The following is a 21,020-nucleotide window of genomic DNA, read 5'->3' as shown; positions in this document are numbered from 1 at the left end:
TTGATGTGTGCTGCCTGGCCTGATTGTAGTGTGAAACTTTTCTAAAGTACAGGTGCAATGGAAGGGAACTTTGTGTGTGCATAAGTTAGACAGTTTTCTTCTGTTTTGTCCTGCTTAAAAGGAGGTGCCAAATCCAACCTATTCCCAAAGTCCGTATGTGACGGTATGTGACACTGGTTCTCTGATGATGACAGTGATTCTGTCTAATTCTGGTTGGGGTTTTGGTAAGATGCAATTTTTCCTAGTTAATGTCACACCCTCACAGAGAAATAATGGCCATTGCACCTGTATTTTAATACTTTATACCTTTTGATATGACACAGACTGGCACAGTAGTTCATGTTTGTTTTGTAGCGGTATGACACAACACACACACATACACACACGCTCACACACACACTCACACTCACATACCCTGTGTGACAAAATGCATTTGTGTGTGTGTTTGTGCTTTAGGCTAAGCAGTCTTTGGCTACACTCACTAAGGACGTTCCTAAGCGCCACTCTCTGGCCATGCCCACTGAGACCGTCGTCAATGGCAACCAGGAGTGGGTGATGCATGCAGAGCTGCCTCTTACTGCAGCCATACGGCAGAGTCAACACAGCCTGTACCACACACTCGACAGACAGGGTACACACACAGACACACACAAACACACGCACACAACAACCACCCATCAGAGTCAACACAGCCTGTACCACACACTCGACAGACAGGGTACACACACAGACACACACAAACACACGCACACAACAACCACCCATCAGAGTCAACACAGCCTGTACCACACACTCGACAGACAGGGTACACACACAGACACACACAAACACACGCACACAACAACCACCCATCAGAGTCAACACAGCCTGTACCACACACTCGACAGACAGGGTACACACACAGACACACACAAACACACGCACACAACAACCACCCATCAGAGTCAACACAGCCTGTACCACACACTCGACAGACAGGGTACACACACAGACACACACAAACACACGCACACAACAACCACCCATCAGAATCAACACAGCCTGTACCACACACTCGACAGACAGGGTACACACACAGACACACACAAACACACGCACACAACAACCACCCATCAGAGTCAACACAGCCTGTACCACACACTCGACAGACAGGGTACACACACAGACACACACAAACACACGCACACAACAACCACCCATCAGAGTCAACACAGCCTGTACCACACACTCGACAGACAGGGTACACACACAGACACACACACACACACGCACACAACAACCACCCATCAGAATCAACACAGCTGGACTACATGCTCAACAGACATGCACACGCGCACACACACACACACACACACACACACACACACACACACACACACACATACATATATATATATATATATATATATATATATATATATATATATATATATACACACAAATATACACACAGCCATCAGCAGAATCAACAGACTGTATCATATGCTGAATAGACAGGGTACATATACATACACATACGCATACACAGCCATCCGGCAGAATCAGCACAGCCAGTACCATATGCTCAACAGACAATGAACTCTCACACACATCCATACAGAGGAAAAAATACAGCCTGTACCACACACTTGATTGGCAGGGTACACACAAACAGCCATGCAGTGGAATCAACACAGCCTGTACCGTATGCCCAACAGAGAGGGTACACACACATGTACACACACACACATTCAGATTTCCAGAAGAATCAATGCAGCCTGTACTACACACTCAACAGACAGGGTGTATAGACACAGTCATCCATTGTAATCAACACAGCCTGTACCATATGCTCAACAGATGGGGTAAAGGCACACTCATACACACTCAGCAGCATCAATTCATGACAATACAGCCAATACACTCTTTATTTTTTGCATAAGTTACGCACAACCATAATTAGGAGTCAACACAGCACACACACACAAACATCTGGTACACAAAAAGTTATATTGTGTATGCTCACATACACAGCAGTATAATGTATAGGACAGTGGTGAATCTTCCAAAAAATATAATCAGAGAAAATTTGGTTTTGTTGTAACAAATTGTTCTAATTGTGCGTGTGTGTGTGTGCCCATTCCAGTGTTAAAGGCCATGCCTCCATGTATGTGTGACGTTGACGGAGTGTGTGTGGCACACGCATCAGGTAGCCTCCGCCTCAGTCCCTGTCACTCGCGGCAACCGTCGCTACTGTCGGATGCCTCGGCGCTGGAGGGAGAGCGATCATCCACGCCATCAGAACTCAACTCACCCCGGCACAGAACACATTCACTCTGCAACGTGAGCATGCACTTGTGCACACCCACACACATACGGAACACGCACACACCCCAACTCTCTCTGCGGTATAATATAACAAAGGGATTATACATTCTTTTAAGAAGGTTAATAGAATACACACCCTTTGCAGCGTAATACTGTATTCATGACAGATGGGAATTTTCTAAACTTCCGGGTTACCAGTGCTTAGGGCATTCACTTAACTTCAGTTGTTTGAGGTTGGGAAAACTTAGACACTCACAGTGAGGTAGTGCTTGTGGTAGTGGTGTGAATATTTAAAAAAACATATTCTTAGAAAAACGAATACCCAAGGAAAACATGAACAAGTGGTTCATTTATTTCAAAAGTGGATGTAGGCTATGCTATTTTGATGTTAATATTGCCCCAAATTATAAAGCATAGTTTCTTCAAATATCTTGTATAGAACAACTTGGCAAGTCATATCTCCTTACTTAGCAGTTGTAAAATACATCCTATACAAACTACGCATATGCACCAAACCACAGTGTAAGCATACACTTCAAACTACAAACTTGAAAATGATGAGACAGAATTGTAGCTGAGCAGTGTCTGATCTCTGGTGATACTCCTGCCTTTGCAAGCAGCAATTATAACATAGAAGGACATTCAAAAAGATTTTTCCTGCCTGGATGCTGGAAACCTCCCAGTCTTTGCTTTCATTTGTCATTAATGCAGCGTCAGCACAACCATTTTGTCAGATTTGCCGCAGTGGATCAGTCGTTACTCTGGGACCAAAATGAAGACCAATAACACCTTTAGAATAGAATGTCTTTCACTACATGTCATATTGGCTTATGGCTGAAAAGGCGAAGCAGAAAGGTGTTCTCTCAGGCCAGTGCAGGGCTGTGTGCTGTGCTCAGCCCCCCTGCCTTTCTGTGTGATTCTAGTCTTTGGAGGACCTGGAAGACCAGAAGAGACGGAAGAAAAAAGAGAAGATGGGTCTGGGCTCCCTGTCGCGCGTCTTCGCCCGGGGCAAGCAGAGGAAGTCCCTCGAGCCCGGCCTCTTCGACGGTACCAGCACTCCCGACTACTACATAGAGGAGGACGCGGACTGGTGATCCAGCCACGAAGCCTCTCTGACCCCTGTGTGTGCGCGCGCGTGCGAGCGAGTGTGTGTATGTGTATCAGGTCGATGCTCAGGAGTGTGTGTTTCGCGCTTTGCGTTGCTCCCGAGGATAAAAGCACAAGCTGACTGATGCCGGAGGAGTGGTGCGCTGCAGGGGTCAGCCACAGCACGGCCGCACTACTGTGCTTCTCCCAAACCTTCCTCCCCTTTGCATCGACCCTAACTGCACTTCATCCACAAACTTGAAGGACTGCCGGATTTGTAAATAACAAATGCATTGTGGTACAACCTGTGTTCGTAAATGTCCATTGTCCTAGATGCCTTTCATTTAATTTAACCTTGTGTGTTGTGTCCTGTGTGGGTCGCTGGCTGAGTGATGGGCCATTAAGCCAGAGTTTTCCCGCTGGGGGGGAAGGCGGTGCTCAGAGTGTCAGAGGCCACACATTGAATGATGAGGTTTAGATCATGCACAGACTGTCTGCTCTGAGCCTCTGTAACGCACATGAGCACCCAGATCTGGGTCTCAGTAGAACACGCACTGAGCACCGAACTTCTTTAAATATTACAGAGCTCTTTCTAAATTATAGAAAAGACAGTGTTTGCTAAAGAAATGGAAATGATCAGCCTGCCATTCCTACAGGAGCACTCTAATCACTTAAAACACTCACATTGGACAGAAGTTTCCCTTAAATGCTGATCCCGAGTCAGTTTTGTCTGCCCACATTACCCTGAGGTCCTTTCTACACAAATGCAGATCTGGTCACAGATCAGTGACTAAGGGAAGCTTGCACTTCCTCTGAAAACATAGAATGGTCTGTCATGGAAGCATAGGTATCCTTGCTTTTCAATTTCCCAGTATCCCAGAGTTTGTGACCACAATCTCATTTTTGTCTTTTTATCAGAAGTTATTTTTTAAGTTTTATTTTTCAAGACTTGATGTTGTGTAAATGTGGCTATAGTACTGAATTATCCCTCCACAGAGGAGTAAAGTAGTTATAATTTTAAATAGAAAAGAAAATCCTACGTGGCTGTCTGGGACTATCTGGAATTTAGAGATCAGAAAAGCATGGAAACAAACATTTAACCAAGAATAAAATATTTTAAAATAAAACCAGAGCGGCTAGTGGCAGAGGCGCCAAGTGCTTGCACGTGTGCTTCAGTGCGAGGTTCTGTATCTTCCCAAGCTGCATCTTGCACATTTGTCTCCTTTTAAGGGTGAAAATTAGATGCTCACAGTCAACTCTCTAACTAACAGATAACTCGCCCTCCTAAACACATCTAATACTCTCACACTGACATAGGTGTGTGTGCGTGTGCGTACGTGCAAGGCTTTGTGTGGTACCCAACAACCTTGGAAGCCAGAATGCTTGGAAACGGTGCAGATTAGCTGACTGAACACACAGATGTATTATATGATCTGGTAGTATGATGATAGAACACCCACATTATAGTCCCAATTCTAGCTGCTAAGGTACCACAAATATCAGTTCTATAGTAATTGTGTGTAGTGATACAAATGAAGCAAAACCTACCTCTCCTTCAGGATGACCTGCTGTGGATTACTGTTTATGGTACACTTGTATATGTTTTAGAATAAAAGATGAGGAAGGAAGCATTACTCTTCCCTGCACATACATTAGAATATCTCTGTTAGGCCGTATCACCTCACCGTAGAACTCTAGGAGTGACGCGTGCTGCCATCTTCTGGCAGCTTTGTGTAAGTTGAATCTCAGAAACCATTTTGGGTACACTTTCTCACCTTGTGTTAAATGTCATCTTAACCATAAATTGAAACCAGCTCTGCAGTCTTGTCATCTTGATCTCTGCTACAGTACTTCTGAGACTCACCCAGAGAATGTTTCACCTCCATTGTTCTCCTGACTTCTGATCTGATGACCTGTGTTTTACTGGCTATGTGCTTGTTAGTGTTGTCATAGCCTGATATCTTGTTAGCTCTGAAGGATTATCTGTTGCTCAGAAACATCCAGTCTAAATCTCTAGCCTTTTATGGACTTGCAGACTCACGATTTTTATGAGCCCAGTACTTCAGAAATGCGGAGTGGATGAAGGGCTGTCTAATTCAACAGAAACAAGATTGGGGGATTGTGCAGACATTTTTAAAATTCCAGAGAGTTGGCCTGGGATGTAAAGTTCAGCTTTGCTTGTGAAATTACCCTAAATGCATAGTGAACCAAATGTGACAACATAATACAGACAAGTGGTTTGAAAAGGAAAGAAAAACAGAAAAATGTTTCACTGTCAGTAATATGGAGTTAATGTCCCATGACCGTATACTTGATTTCAGGCAATTATTGATTTTTTGCATTTTAAATTGGTTCATTTATCAATTTAGTGCAAAACAAATAATAAAAAATACAAAAATAGACCCAGGACTTACTGTGAGATATTATAGTTTGCAGGGCCAGACCAACACAATTACACTTTATCCAGCACAGAGAAAAATCTGGTCGTCATTTTGCTTTGATAAGGTGCTGGGGTTTTGCTTTTTATACACGTGCAGCCTTGCAGGTCACGTTGAGCACTTCAGTGATGTCAGTCTGAAGTCCAGAGGTTTAGACTGGGCAAAACAGTAACTTCCTCTCCACCTTCTTTTATCTACCTGCTGCATCAGCTCATTCTAAGCTCCTGTCCTGCTAAAGTAGTTACACTGCTGTACTGTATGTTGAAGATGAGTCAGTAAAACATGAGCCTCAGATCAGTATTGCCTCCTGTAAATGCCTTGCAAATAGGCCTGCCTCTTTCCCCTCATCCACCAATCTAGATTCAGATAGTCTCTCGAGCCCTGCCCGTCTGAGCGTCAGCCTGTCGGATTGTGAAGATCAGCTTGACAGACTGCAGCAGGTGGAGCTGGCACGGTCAGTGCCCATGTCCCGGTGGCGAGCGGGCACGGTGCAGGCCTGGCTTGAGGTCATCATGGCCATGCCCATGTACATGCGCGCATGCACCAACAACGTCAAGAGCGGCAAGGTCAGAGCACGTGCTGGAACTATTGTGTCGAAGTGTGTGTGCACGCTGCAGACAAAATGTCAAACGCACTGTGCACTATAAATGTCAAATGCCCAGATGTTCACTATTAGGTTTCTCCCAGTGTTCCTCAGCCCATTCCATGGAACCCAGTACACGTGCTCTCTCACATCGCCCAACATGGTTGAACCAGCCATTAGAGACACTGAATACACGGCACAGACCTGCAAGGACCAAAACCGTGGACTGTCTGCTGAGTCCTCAGGACTGGGTTGAGAAACACTGGTATAGGCTTTACTTGTACTATAATAACAAAACCAGGTTACATGTTTTGTTGGTCCCTGTAGATTATCTACAGATTAACTAAATATAGGTTGAAACTCAGGTGATTCTTAACAGGGTTAAGATTAGAGTTAGGTTTAGAATTGTGTTTCAGTTATGGGTAGAAGAGGGCTGGGGTTAGATTTAATACAACCTATTGCATTAAGATTTCAGTTCAATGGACATTCAAGTGAAAGTTAAAGATAAACTAATCGCCTACAAAGCATCTACTTGGGTTCCATCAAAATAATGTGTTGCCCAAAACACTATAATGAATGTTAAACTGCAATATTGTATAATTTCATTGATCTTGTATATGGATATATATCATAATGAAATGTGAATGCATATATAGCGGTGGACATAATGGTAGCAGCTAATAATAATGGCCTAACAACCGAATAACATACTGAACTGTTTCTTTGAGAAGGTATAACTCCAGTTGTTTAAGGTAAACAACCAAAAATCTAAATCACACCCTGGATTTTGACATAAAGGTGCAATGATGTTTAGAGCTGTTGACTAAGGAGACATGGAAAGCATTTGAATTCATCACCAAACCACTTTTGAATTTGTTTAGTGGCTTGTTTGAGGGCATTATCAGCTTGGAGCACGATGCACCAAACACTGCACCTGCTCCTGTAAAACATTCTTGTGTGCACTGGCCTTTGTATGACTGCAGAACAACCACTGCACCTGCACATTGTATTGTAGCTCTGTTATATTTAGCAGTTGGCAACAGTCACTGAGGGCTGAAAGAAGTTTTTCGCTTTCTCCAAAATATGATTTTGGACATCGACAATGGGTGAAGGATCGCTCGTCATACAGCAACTCACTCGGGCGCCCCCGTTGCTCAGGGCTTCTTGCACTAGGTTATGATTAACAATTATCCCGTTAAATGTCCATCTGTCCCTATCAATGAGCTCTGACGTGATCACAGTTCCTCGTTGATGTAACCCTTTAGCACTCGTCATGATTTTCGAGACTGTTCCATCAACACATTAACTTTCCAGGTTATGGGTAAGGTGTGCTTCAAGAACTGTGCAGCTGCCTTTGCACTTGATAAGTGCGTTTTCCAAATGCTGGAATAATCCCTAATATTCTGCCCACCTCATAGGCAGTACAACAGAGCACACAATAAACACAATACAATAAAAAGCATGGGGGTGTGTGTGTGTGTATGTGTGTTAGGTGATGTTAGCCTTAACTGATGCAGATCTGGAGGCTGGATTGGGGATAAGCAACTCCATGCACCGAAGGAAATTGCGCCTAGCCATTGAAGACTACAGACAGGCCGAGTCAGGGCACGGGTAAGGCATTTGTGCAAACAAAACCAGCTCTAATCCTTTGTTATATTGTATACCAAACAAGAGCCTGCATTCTTTTAAGAATGTAAACATATCTAAACACACCCAAGTAACACATGCTTCAGGTAGACTGACCACAGTATTATGTCTTCAAATATCACCATTCACACCCACCAGCGGCACTATATTCATTTCTACTGTGTGTACAGTCACCAGAGGTATACAAGTTCAGGTTTTAATAGTAAAAAATCTTGCTCTGATCTCGTATCACCCAGTTGACGTAGCCTTGAGCTAATAATAAGTCCAAGCAGCTAGAACCAAATCCTGCAGAAGACTTGCTTTCTAAAACTGAAATATCCAGCTCTGGTGGTGTGTGTATGCTCTCAGACTGTCGAAAGCTGCCGAGCTGGACCACCACTGGGTGGCGCAGGCGTGGCTGAATGATGTCGGGCTCCCTCAGTACTCCCAGTTCTTCCACACCCACCTGGTGGACGGACGCCTGCTTGGCTCGCTCACGCGTGCCGACCTGGAAAAGCACCTTCATGTGACCAAAAAAGCCCACCAGTGCAGCCTACTGCTGGGCATGCAGCTCCTGCACATGCTCAACTTCAGCAAAGAGGTACTGAGCAATAACACACACACACACACACACACACACACACACACACACACACAGAGAGACAGAGAATATTCTGACCATACATGCCATGCAATGTTGTGTATATTGCTGAAGGTGCTGCAGGCAAGAAGAGCAGAGTGTGAGAGCCAGAACACAGACCCTCTGGTCTGGAGCTGCCAGCGCATTATTAAATGGCTCCGAGACATTGACCTGAAGGTACACACAGAGACTGAAGAAGAATAATGGAGAATATAGAGAATGTTTACTTGTATGTGACCATATGTGGATGGGAAGATTATCTTCTTATGTTATTTGCAGGAGTTTGCTGACAGTCTGCAGAATAGCGGGGTTCATGGAGCTGTAATGGTTCTGGATCCTTCCTTTAACACAGACTCTATGGCAACGGCTTTAGGTATCCCAGGAAACAAGCACATGGTGCGTCAACACCTGAGTGAGGAAATGAAGGCCCTTCTGAGCACTGCACGGTGAGGGAGAACGCAAAAGGCTGAGAAAGCTCCTTCAGATTTCAGCCATTTATAAATTGAATGCTGTTTGAGGTTTTTTTTTTATGTGTATCTTTAGACAGGGGGTTGAACAGGAAATTGAGCCTTTGGGAACTCCGCCTACTCTGCCTCGTCCAAGTTCTCTGGGACGCGCCACAGTCAGTCGTTATGGTGACCAACTCTCCCATAAAAAACTCTCAGTCAAGGTGTGACCCTTACTCATGATATGCATTCAGAAGTGACCATGTGAGAGTGGTGATGATAAACTGAAATTCGAGTGAAATTGTGTTCCTTTCCCATAGCCTCCAGAAAGCTTCAGTCTGAGGAAGCACGAGGAGCAGGACACCACATCTCTGATTCGAGCTGGGTGTGAGGAGGCCCCACCCCAGCCAGAAACCAGCCTTAACCAACAAGCGCTAACCAAGCAGCCAGGAGAAGGTGCAAAGCCCTGAATAGCCTTGTTGGAGTTTATATGGAGTTATATTTGCCAGTGGAAGAAATTTTCTAGACAAGATTTTTTTTTGCAGCAATGTTATTAAATCTATTTTTTCATTGCAATCACTGAGGTGAGAACTGGACTCTCAAAAGATTACTCACAAAATTTGTTGCACAATAACGTCATGCCCTAACTTTAAATAACAGTGCATGTGCACACAATCACCTGATGTATTTTCTTTGTTATAAACTATCATTTGGATTGAGATGTACTATTTATTTACACAGCTGTCTTCAATTCCCATGCTAATAGTAAAGCTATTGAAATGTCCTTTTTAATGTGAATGACATTCTGTAATGCAAAACATTTGGATTATTGCACACCTGCAACAATTTCCAGCTACTGCACTACCGACTTCCTATCTGGACATAAACCAGAAATCTTACCCGCCCCACAAATGACTGGTTCTGAAGACACAGACTAAGCTTGGTCATAAACTTAACATGTACTGTAAGGGAAAGATACATGGACAACACAAATTGGCTCAAGACCAGGTTAAATCTGTGAATGGAAGACCTTAGACAAGGTACATGAATCAGTAGTTCGCTCTTCTTTGTACCGGGACACACTAACTTGTCTCACGTAATCCACGAACAGCGGTGTGAGTGTATGAAGAGGAGAGAGCGCCTCGTGGGTATTACAGAATGTCTCTCAGTTAGACAGTTTCACTGTGATCTCATGGTTTTTCTCAGTCACTCCATGTAAGCTAATGAATGATCTAAAGTATTTAACGTTTTTGTAGTACTGCGTTTAAAACTGAACTGTGATGAAAAGTCCAAGTGTCTAAGCCGATGTGCAACCCTTCAGACGCAATGTGTTTCACCTGTGCAGCTGGCTCATAATGCCAGTTAACCAGTGCAGGATCTCCGCACTGCTTCGGGAAGGATATCCTTCGCTTCAGTTAATTTAGTGGGTGTTATTTCCTCCCAACACGCCCTAATAATGCTTATTCACAACGTGGTTGATTCAGTATTTATTCTTAAGCAAAACAAGCAAACATTTGCCTCAGCCGCCTACACAGGCACCGGAGTTCACGTTAACGCGTCAGTGTTGAATAAGATGCTCGTTCTTGTTTTTAATTAGCCTTGGTATGAATGGTGTACAATTTTATGATGATGAACAGAGAACAAGGAATTAAAAAAAAAAAAAAAAAAAACTTAACATGACACCACTGGACTCCTTCATTTCTAAAAGACAAAAAAGAAACGGCACAAAGCGGCTGCCCTCACTGTGGCGAGGCGGGGCGGGGCGGGCCAGAAGGATGTGCGCCTTCTGTTTCTGCGGAGTTAACGGTGGAAGGAATGAAACTTTTGTCCGCAAATAATCGCGTACAATTATTGCTTGGTCACTTGTCTTAGTATTATCGTGAAGATGTAACGTTGAGTTAATTGTATTTGCACCTCTGCGTACATTTCCAGTCGGGCTACAGTAAAGGAAGTAGCTACTGAAATGTTTTAGGATTTTGTCTACCGAACGGCCAAGCGGATTCCGCGGGTTTGGGTTGAATCAAAGTGTAGGTAAGTAGCTTGACCTTTCCCTTTTCCTGGAAATTCACTACATCCTTTTTAAAAATGGTTTACTTTCCATCACGATATATATTAACGTGAACAAACTTAACACTAATAGACTTTTAGATTATATTGAACGTTAAAAGTTAAGGTTATTTGTATGGGTGTTGTTGGGGGCGGGGATTGAATCACAGCCCTGTAAAAGATATTTCCTATGGGATGTAAATGATTTAATTTGGTTATCGATATCAAACTAACCCTAGATTCTACCTAGAAGACCCCGCTAGATATCGCAGTGCCCGACTAAAGAATCTTGTCAGTTTAATGATATAACGCTGGTCTTGTTAAGGGAATGTGGTCTTGCTGTGTTCTTGGATCTGGGCGTTACCGTCTATGAAAAGGAACGCGCTCTTTGGAAAGGAAATTTCTCTTGATGGACAGAAGCGATAGCGGGCCAGTTCATTTCGGGTACACTGACCGTCCAAAGTTCGTTTCTCGCTGTACCTCTCGTCAGCCTGTCACCAAGTCTGTGTTTCAATATTTACAGCGAAATGTTGTTAACTTAATTACTATATTAAAGGAACTATGATTTTCTATATGTGTAAGTGCTCGAATTAAGAGACGTTTTGTGCGCATTTTCGGTGTTCATAATTGTATTTTTGGGATCTAATAGAAAAGATTTAGCGTGCATGCTACCGTGTTCAAGAAACCTTATGGTTCTCAACACCGCCACCACCAGTGAGCCCACTTGGGAGAATTACTCATTCTGGCATGTAATATGGGCTTGGTAACTATACAGACCCTTTAGGTGCATAGTTTAGTTTAGTGGGCAACAACTGGGTAAGTTGCTGTATTATACCAATAAGAATCCCTGGGCAAGACTCCTAAAACTGCTCTGTAACATGACTGAAAAATCCAGAGTGTCAGCCAAATCCATAAAATGTTTTCATGCATAAAAAGCCATATAACACACCAAAAGGGCGGGCACCCAGAAAAGCATCCACTTTAAAGCTGACACTATACTCTTTTTAACATTATAACAATTTTCATTTCAAATCCAGTCTACTGGAGTACTAGAGAAATCCACAGAAATGGGACCCAACAATGTTAATGAACTAACTGCAGTTATCCCATGGGTCGGCGATTCAGGGAGTGAGACTGTGAGTATCAGTGAGGTTTAGACTTGAGGTTTACACAAATACAATTGTTTGAACAGGTTCTATATTACGACGGATGGTAGTGGTGGAAGTTTTGAAGCATTGTTTTTTGTTTTTTTGTTTTTTAAAAAGCCATTTAAAATAAATGACTCAACTTATGAATACATGTTCAAAATGGAATTTGAATACTATGTTTTAAATCCATATTTACTTGTAAATATAAAGTGTAATTAAGTAAAAGCTATTGAAAAGCAGGTGTATACTGCAATGAGAACTGCAGCATCTGCATAGCACATTCCATTATCAGATATCAGATACCATTATTTTTTGTTCTTTTTGGAAGAAAATTTCTCAAATTCTGCAGCTGTTTTGCCATGTTCCTATTCTGCCAATAGCTTCGGTTTACTCGCTATTCCTGCCCATTCCAGTCTGGCTCCACATCCCTGTCCCTGGCCACACTGTCAACTTCTCACATCAGTTGTTTATGTACAGGGTTGTTTGTCTGTTATGTTGTGTCGTGTCAGGGCTTTATTGTTTATATTCTTGGATTAACACACTCCAGATTCTCAAGTGTGTCAACATATTTGTATCACTGATATGGGTAATGGAAGATAGCCAATGAAAAGTGTCCTGCAATGTCTGTTGCCACAGTCTGCATGGGGCAATGGTACTTTCTCATTATGTACCTTTAAAACCATTCACAAGCAGGAACTAACTGGCTTTCCTGGCAGAGGAAACGTCATCCACCAAAAGCACCTAAATTCTGGTGTACTCCTGAAAGCTGCTACAGGCACTGACATGCATTGCACTAAATATGGATGTGCTTTAATGTACTATGCCATTGTGATGACATCTGGTTCCAACATGTGTTGCTAGGATTTGAGATTCCATCTGGAAGAGAGAGACTGTGAACAACTTCCCATAAGCCTGTCCAACAATTGCTATCCTGGAGCTGTGTGTGTGGGCAGTGATTCAGCAATGTGCACGTGTACGTGTGTGTGTACATGTGCGTGCACGTGTGCATTTTTAAACACCTTTAACAACTACTCATCCTGTTAAACAGAGTAGTGGCAGCACAATATAATTCTTTCCATTTCTTTTCATCTTTATCAGGGTCATATTATTGAGCAAGTACTGAACAATAATATTGTTGATCACTGCTGATTGTCATTTTGTTTTTCTATAGTTCTACTTTTTAACTGGTTAACATACTTTTAGCACGTGCATACAATTTATACTTGAATTTAGTTTAGGAAGAAATGCCAGTACTCAGACCATCAACAGTAGCCTAAATGTAACCTGCATAAATCTTCATACAGCTGCGAGACTGATTTATGAGATTTAATCTTTAAGAACAAGGTGTTCTTCCCAAATAATGGAAGAGAAATGAAGATGGCATGATTAGCTTTAGTCTCTGGACTACGGGTCTTTGCCAGCCTGTCCAAAGCAGTCCAGAGACTGAAGCTAATGGTGATACCTTCACTGCTATCATATGGTGATACACAGTTGCACAGAATGAGTTCAGGTTTGGAATTCAGTTTGGCTACATTAAACTTACCTTTATAATCACCTTCCACAGTTTCTCCAAAGGAAACTAAAATCTGCCATATTGGTGTTTTGTTGCCTATTCTATGAAATGTATGTGGCAGTTATATGCTCTGGTTATCCTTGATAGTTAAAGGAATTAATTAATTAATATAAACATCTCACAATCAGGTAGGCTCAAGAGGTATATAAATTATACAACAAAATTTAATTAGTTAAAGGAGAAATAAGTAATTTTTTCAAATATTCTTTTTCATGTTATGAAACTGTCATTATACTTACACCTAGTGGACTGGATGTTTCAGATATTCTAAACTAAATCTGTTTTAACATGTGGAGTGGATCGACACAACATGAACTGATGGAGCACTGGTAGCACATATACACAAATATCTATGTGCTAAAATGGCCGTGTGAGGAAACCATCCGTGATTAGCTATCCACTGAATTCCTGGGTTATATCCTGTTGGCCTATTGTCATCTCCGCTGCAGCTTTATCATAAGCACTGAGTGATGCTGCTCTTTTCTTGTGAAAGCTGTCCAGCTAGCCGTTTGTCTTTGTGGGCACGGTGCCAGCACGTGCTTCCTCTGGTGCAGGGCCTGGGTATCGCACTTGCGGCTACTGCTGCTGTTATCTTTGTTACCAGTTGTTTTGTGGCACAGGAACATAGCCCATGTGGCTTCATGTAGTCCCATCCGCTGGATGGCATCATTGTTATATTTGCTTTTCGGCTGCTCCGGGATGACGTGCTTCAGGTCGGTTGTGAGTTTGGCATCCTGCTTGGAAACCTCGAGCACACCTTCCACTCGGGCGAGCATGGGTAGAAGTGAGGAAACACTTCTCTCCAGGGAGAATATCCGTGAATGCTGCTACTGGCTTCAGCCCGTTGTTAACCGCCTCCAGAACACTTATGTCCTGCCACAGGAGCAGACAGCGGCTTTTGTCCTGAGCAAACACCTCTCTGATGGCTTGCACCTGCTCCAGGATTCTCTCAACCATTTGCTCTTTTTGTCCATATGCTATTAAAAATATGATTCTCTAACTATAGTAAGGCTTTCTAGCTCACACAATGAACCCCACAGAGGCCTAAACTATACGTTATTGGCATATGGGGACAATACTGGCCCCATTATCAGTAGTTATGCAGATTTTGCTTTGTTAGATTTTTTTCTTGCTAGGGCCAGTTGTGTGGCAGACGTCACAGGACGGGATAAACATAAAGGGTCATGAAGATTCATCGTCTGTCCACCTCTGGATTACATCAGCACAAATCCTGCCCACCACTTCAGAAGTGTCTCTTAGTTGTCCTATTTCATTATGCCAAAACCTGAAGTTCTGACAGCTGCGCTACGTGGTACGTTTATCAGCAACCAGGTTTGTTGACGTCATTATGGAATCACTATGGAGGAAAGAAACGTAAGGAAAGACTGGATAAGAAGGGTAGGATGGGCTATGAATAAGCTCAAATGTGCAAAAGAATAAGCAATGAATTAGTAATTAATGTATTAAGGCAATTAATTGATTAGTCATTTAAAAAAGTGTAAATGTAAACATTTATTACCTACCACTACACCCTCCCCCCACTCCACCTCTGCTGATGTTATTGTTCATTTCCATGTTTCCCTGTAGATGTCATGTGCTAGTTAGATGTTCAAGTTACACTGTCCAACCCTAATCTAACATTTGGAGGAATTTCCTCAAGGCTTTGTACATGAAATGACTTCAGACTTTTTTTTCCTATTGGTTTTAGTGATTTCTGATTTTGTGGTGATTTGAACATGTCAGGCTTTTCAATCTGGTTTATTATATTGTGTGAAGTGGTCTATGGCCTGGGAATGTTGTGTGAAGTACATTTTGTGTATTTTATTGTATTGTCAAGCACTTTGTCACCTAGTCTGTAGAAGTGCTAAACAATAACAAAAAATGTACTTACTTATTCAGTTGTAAGAAGTTCCTCTGAGACTTCCTATCGGCTCAAACCAGCGAGGCCATTCTTCTCTCACCTCATCAACAAGTCATTTTCACCTGCAGAGCTGCAGTGCTTGACTTTGTGCTGCAGAAACACAATTGACTGATTGGATCATTACTGAGCAGATGTACAAGGGTTTCTAATAATTAAATAAATAACTTGAAAGTGACCAGTGAGTTTGTGATTCTGGTTGTGATTATATGCAATTATATACAACTGCAAAAGTCTTAGGCACCCAAGAAATTATAATTATTTATCTGGGCATGAAGTGTTTATTTGCATGTAAAATGCTATAGAATACATAAATAAACACTACTACAACAACATGCAAACAAACAATAATTCAATAAAAATTGTGGGATTTTTTAAAATTTATTTATTTTGGGGTGGGGGTTTGTTGTCCGTCGAATACAGGGGGAATATTCTGTTAGATGTTCTCCTGTTCTGCATGCCACACCTCCAATGGTGCTCTTTTGAGTTACAAAAAAAGCCTGAAAGTGATTTCAGCCACAGCTACAATACAATTAAGACCTGCTTTTGTCTACTAGCAGATAGATCATGATGCAACCTCAACATAATTGAAGTTGTGTGGAATCACAACAGACAGAGAAAATGACAAACGGCAGCCAACATCAATAGAAGAATCTTGGAAGATTTAATTTTTTTGTTTTGTTTACCACTTTTTTGTAAAAGCAAGTAAATATTCACTGTCCTGAAACATAGCTTTAAACACAATTTTATCACGTGCCTAGGACTTTTGCACAGTGCTGTACACATAAAACTCAAATGTGTATGCCATGTGAGCTTAAGATTTGTTTTTCAGAGTAAAATACTTGTCACTGTTAATGTTGACTAATTGTGCTTCTTGTTTTTAGTTCACAAACATTTCTGACTGCATGCCAAAGAAGGTCCACACTGCAGAGACCACTCTAGGAGTCAAGATGTCAGAATGAGATTAAGTGAAAGATCCAAGCGAGTGAATGACTGAGACGACCCTGCATCCAAGAGAGCCAGCCATGTCCTTCAGCGGTCAGCCTCCTCCGAGCTCCAGCAACACTGGCAGCATGAAGTCTGGCTCCCAGTACGCGATGGCAGCTCTGGGCCTGGGTCTCGTGGTGCTGGGAGTAGTCATGGCCATGTGGAACAGGGTGCTGTTGAGCCCAGCCCGAAACAGTTCCAGAACCAGGCTGGGCTCCTCTGGGAGCTCCTGGTCAATGGCCTTAGTGCTGCTTTGCACAGGCATGGCGTTTCTGCTGCTGTCTCTGTTACTCAGCATCCAGAAGAGACAACGAACACGGGGAGAGCAGCGCTCCAACGAAGGCATGCACTTAGAACCAGGACAGGACGGAGAGAGGTGAGCTCACAAACCCACACACCGAAACACACTAAAGGGACACACATGAGCTTACGCATTTAAAGCCATTCTAAAGGAATTTGGCGTAATGTTCCTCACATTTGTCTCATACAGCCATACAGAAAAAAAATAAATAGATGTACATACCTGAATAGGTGACAACCTGTGTTATGTCAAATGCACGGAATTGTCTAAATACAAGCTAGTAATACTTCTCATGCTAAATGTTTGGCATGCAAACTAAGCACATATAGAATTTTGTTGCATCCCATGTCTGGTTCAGATTTAGCTGGTTCTCTTTACTACATGGAGAAAGCAAACCCGGTACAGTTATCAATGAAACAACCCCCCCACTCTAAAATACTGGGGGGGGGGGGAAAAAAAGAGTTGGTTGGATCAGTTGGTTTGTATTTGTATATATTTGTTTAGGCAGACAGTAGGAGCCGAATGCTATGCTGTGCCCAGCTACGAGGAAGTGGTTGGCAGTGATCAGTACCCTCTTAGACAGCTTTCTGCACAAAATGACAGCACCACCGACCTGCCAGCCTATGAAGAACTGATGGAGGCAGATAGAGCGGTGGAGACCACGGACATCATATACATGCAACCCATGCACACTCAACAAGGTGCGGACAATTCTTATCTGCTGCCCAGACCGAGCTGTAGGAACGGGCGTCCCGGACTCAAGCTGCTACCTCTCAGAGAAAGGCGCATCAAATCAGACATTGACGGGACAATATCCAGCAGCTCGCCAAATATTGCTGTGTCCAACATCGAGCCCATTACCCCTCCGCCACAGTATGAAGACAATCCCCCTGAACTCCCACATGACACACTTACCAGGTGTACACCAACTCTGAAGTGATGGAACGTGCACTCACTCTGCAGTGATCAAGAAAACTCTGGGCAAATATGCACTAATTCAGCATTTATAATGTATACTGACACCAAAAGGTGCATCAAGACTTCAGTTTTTGCTATGGCACTCCCATTCAGAAATTTTGTTTCATTTTAATGAAATAAAATATGAAAATAAAGGCAAATTGATTAAATGAATGAAAATAAAGGCAAAAGTTCTGTATCTCACAGAGATGAAGATGTCTGGTCAAAAGAGGAACCCTACGATGTACTCCCTGTTTACTGTACCTGGCTTTCATGCCATCAAAATGTTTATGAGCTGCAGATTACATAAACATGGAATATGGGCAAAGTTTTCAAGAAGCTTCATCCAATCTATAATGTTGACTGCTGTTCTTACTAAACTGATATCATTATCAATTGCCTTTGTTAAAATTGACAGATGCCATTCACAGATATTTGGCATCAGAGACACAAAGGCATCAGAGCCATTGTCACAATTTACTGCCATTTATATGGCATTTTATACATTTCCAAACCCTAAAAACACTGTTTACCTATACTAGATCTTCTGTTCTACTCAGTAGTCATGCTTATCCAAGTTCCGATTGTGAATTTTGTATTTTATATTCTTCATACCTATCAATACGCAATCATTGTCAATATTTAAAAGTGCCAGGAATAACCTACTAATAAGACAGGTATTCATCATATTTATGCCATTACTTTGCGTTTCATGTTGTTGAAAGTGCACAGCTGCTGTCAGAGTATCTGACCATAAAGCTTTGGATGTAGTTTGTATGGAAGTCATTGCTAAACTTACTAAATAGTACATTTCTTGTGCTGGAAATATTTTTGTGTTGGATTATATGCTGGTAGAATGTTTTTAGAAAAGGAGTGAGTGTGAGTGTGTGTGCGTGTGTGTGCGTGTGTGTGTGTGTGAGTGTGTGTGTGTGAGATGCGTGTGCTCTCTCTGTAAGAGCCCTTAATGGAATGAGATGCGACACTATTGTCACAACAGGGAGTGAAGTCGTGTGTGTGTGTCCTCATAAAACAGGATGAGGGAAACCCATTCACCCTTCACCTACCTGTTAAATCAAGCACTCCCTCCACACTAACACAAAGACAGAGCCTTCTCCTGTCTTCTGTTATATTCACACAAACACGCAATCAAAGTATTCCCCAACTCTCTCATCACTCTCCCCCAAGTGCACAAACACACACACGGTGTTGTTACTGAGAAAATACTCGTAGGGCCGTACATCATCACGGTATTGGGATTTGCAATATTTATACCACATAAGGTTGCAAAATGCAAATTATCTTTCAAATTGTTATTTTTGATATTATTATTATTATTATTATTATTATTATTATTATTGTGCTTTAGTCATCCTGCCAGATGTTACATGTGTTTTGAAAAATTACAGCAGATGTAATTATGACTGAAATAATTTATATCAGTGTTACTAGGTTTAATATGTGGCAAAACATACTGCAATCATTTGTGACAATATAATGCTACAGAGTATTTTTGTCTGTTTTGTGCAGCACTAGTTAATGATTAAAGCTTGTTCCAATGCATCACCAATGTGCCATCATTCTATCATCTATACTATATACTTATCACTGATCTCCTATACTCACTAAACTCTTGTGAAACAGCTGGACTTCAGTAATCAGCATGGTGCAACTGTGCTCTGGTGAGACAACAGTTTGAGTTTTGGGAACATGAAAAATGGATTTGTACATTTATTTATTTTCAAAACAGTGCTTAAGGGTGCATTTTCAAAATATATGATGTTTGACTTATTTTGTTGATTGCAGTACTTCAAAAATGTTTATTCATCAATTACTCATTCTTTAATAATTCCTTCTTCTTAAATGGTGAACATATCCTCGTTTTCCTGGTCGTCTTCTGACCACTGGTCAGATTGCTTCACAGATGTGTGTAGACGTTTCACAGAAGTGTATGGTCAGTGAGGATACATGAAGTTTACCTTCTGTATCTTTTGTATGTTGCCTTAACAAGGCTTATAAATGCCCAAACAGAGAGCTGATAGTGATACTTTGATGGCGGGGCTCGTTTTATCTGTGTACAGCATGCATGCAACAGTGTCTGTCTCTTTACATTTGGACTCCACTGCTTACTCTCTGACTAAAAGATGTTTTAGGTTTGTAAAACTAATAAAGCAAGAATCAAAAACAAATCTGACAGACTTATAGATGTGAAGCAGACAGAGATTGGGTGGAAATCTCTGTTAGAGTATATTCCTACATGTGGGTTTGTTAAAATAGCATTACTGTAACTAAACAGGAAAGAATAACTGGTTACGTGAACAACTACTGAAAAGTGTCTAGTGAAGTAATTTATGGCAACTGATTTTTATTTATTCAATGTCATATATATATATATATATATATGTTTTTACTTTAGTTTTTTATTTTTGTAACGGAAATTCAATTGTTACTGGTTCTCTAAGTCTAAATGTATTTTTTAAAAGTGGTTATGTTTAGCTGTTACCACCCCGTCCTCTTTCTGAAAACCAACATATGTTAAAGCATGCCAACTCAATTTTGAGGGAGTGACTGAGTTTTCTTTGTTTGAATACTGACACTTGGGTCATTTAGAATTAAAATGAGATGTTTATACAGGGAATCCTATTTGATGCATCAGTGCAGATATCAAATCAAATCGTGCTTCTGGTCCTCTCTAGTGGATGAGTGATGTCAGCACAGTCTGTGTTCCTGAGTCGCCAAAAAAGCTGTAACTTGATACTCTCAGCACTTCTAAAATACTGCTGGAAATGAATAGTTTTTGTTTTATGTCTATATAATGTTGTACTTATACACAGGACAAGATGTAAAAATACTGTATGCCAATCCATTAGAGTTCCACATAGGCCCTGCCTACTCTTTTCTATTCTCTTCATTCCAACAACCACAACATCGCGAGCACTTCTCTTAATCATTCTTGCATCTCCTTAA

At 41.8% G+C, this 21,020-nt stretch overlaps 2 protein-coding genes across 8 annotated transcripts in view; both read left to right on the top strand.

Annotated features, from left to right (window-relative positions):
• kazna (kazrin, periplakin interacting protein a) overlaps nucleotides 1-9,910 on the top strand; it is a 27,877-nt gene extending 17,967 nt beyond the window's left edge. For all 7 annotated transcript variants that reach the window (XM_035522012.2, XM_035522009.2, XM_081707656.1 and 4 more), the window contains 10 exons: nucleotides 457-631; nucleotides 2,126-2,322; nucleotides 3,231-3,354; nucleotides 6,192-6,397; nucleotides 7,907-8,025; nucleotides 8,410-8,641; nucleotides 8,756-8,857; nucleotides 8,960-9,126; nucleotides 9,224-9,350; nucleotides 9,447-9,910. In XM_035522012.2, coding sequence (XP_035377905.2) covers nucleotides 457-631; nucleotides 2,126-2,322; nucleotides 3,231-3,354; nucleotides 6,192-6,397; nucleotides 7,907-8,025; nucleotides 8,410-8,641; nucleotides 8,756-8,857; nucleotides 8,960-9,126; nucleotides 9,224-9,350; nucleotides 9,447-9,596 — 1,599 coding nt within the window. In that variant the 3' untranslated portion in view covers nucleotides 9,597-9,910. The remainder of the gene's footprint in view (nucleotides 1-456; nucleotides 632-2,125; nucleotides 2,323-3,230; nucleotides 3,355-6,191; nucleotides 6,398-7,906; nucleotides 8,026-8,409; nucleotides 8,642-8,755; nucleotides 8,858-8,959; nucleotides 9,127-9,223; nucleotides 9,351-9,446) is intronic.
• Nucleotides 9,911-10,896: 986 nt separating this feature from the next.
• tmem51a (transmembrane protein 51a) lies at nucleotides 10,897-20,296 on the top strand. The gene is made up of 3 exons (XM_027001295.3): nucleotides 10,897-11,157; nucleotides 16,696-17,174; nucleotides 17,604-20,296. The coding sequence occupies exons 2-3, from the start codon at nucleotides 16,801-16,803 to the stop codon at nucleotides 18,037-18,039; spliced, it is 810 nt and encodes a 269-aa protein (XP_026857096.2). The 5' UTR covers nucleotides 10,897-11,157; nucleotides 16,696-16,800; the 3' UTR covers nucleotides 18,040-20,296.
• Nucleotides 20,297-21,020: the final 724 nt, after the last annotated feature.

This window comes from Electrophorus electricus, chromosome 25, assembly GCF_041902795.1.
Source record: "Electrophorus electricus isolate QZ-2024a chromosome 25, ASM4190279v1, whole genome shotgun sequence".
NCBI lineage: Eukaryota > Metazoa > Chordata > Actinopteri > Gymnotiformes > Gymnotidae > Electrophorus > Electrophorus electricus.
The sequence above is the reverse complement of the archived record's forward strand: the minus strand, read 5'-3'. Positions and strand labels throughout refer to the sequence as shown.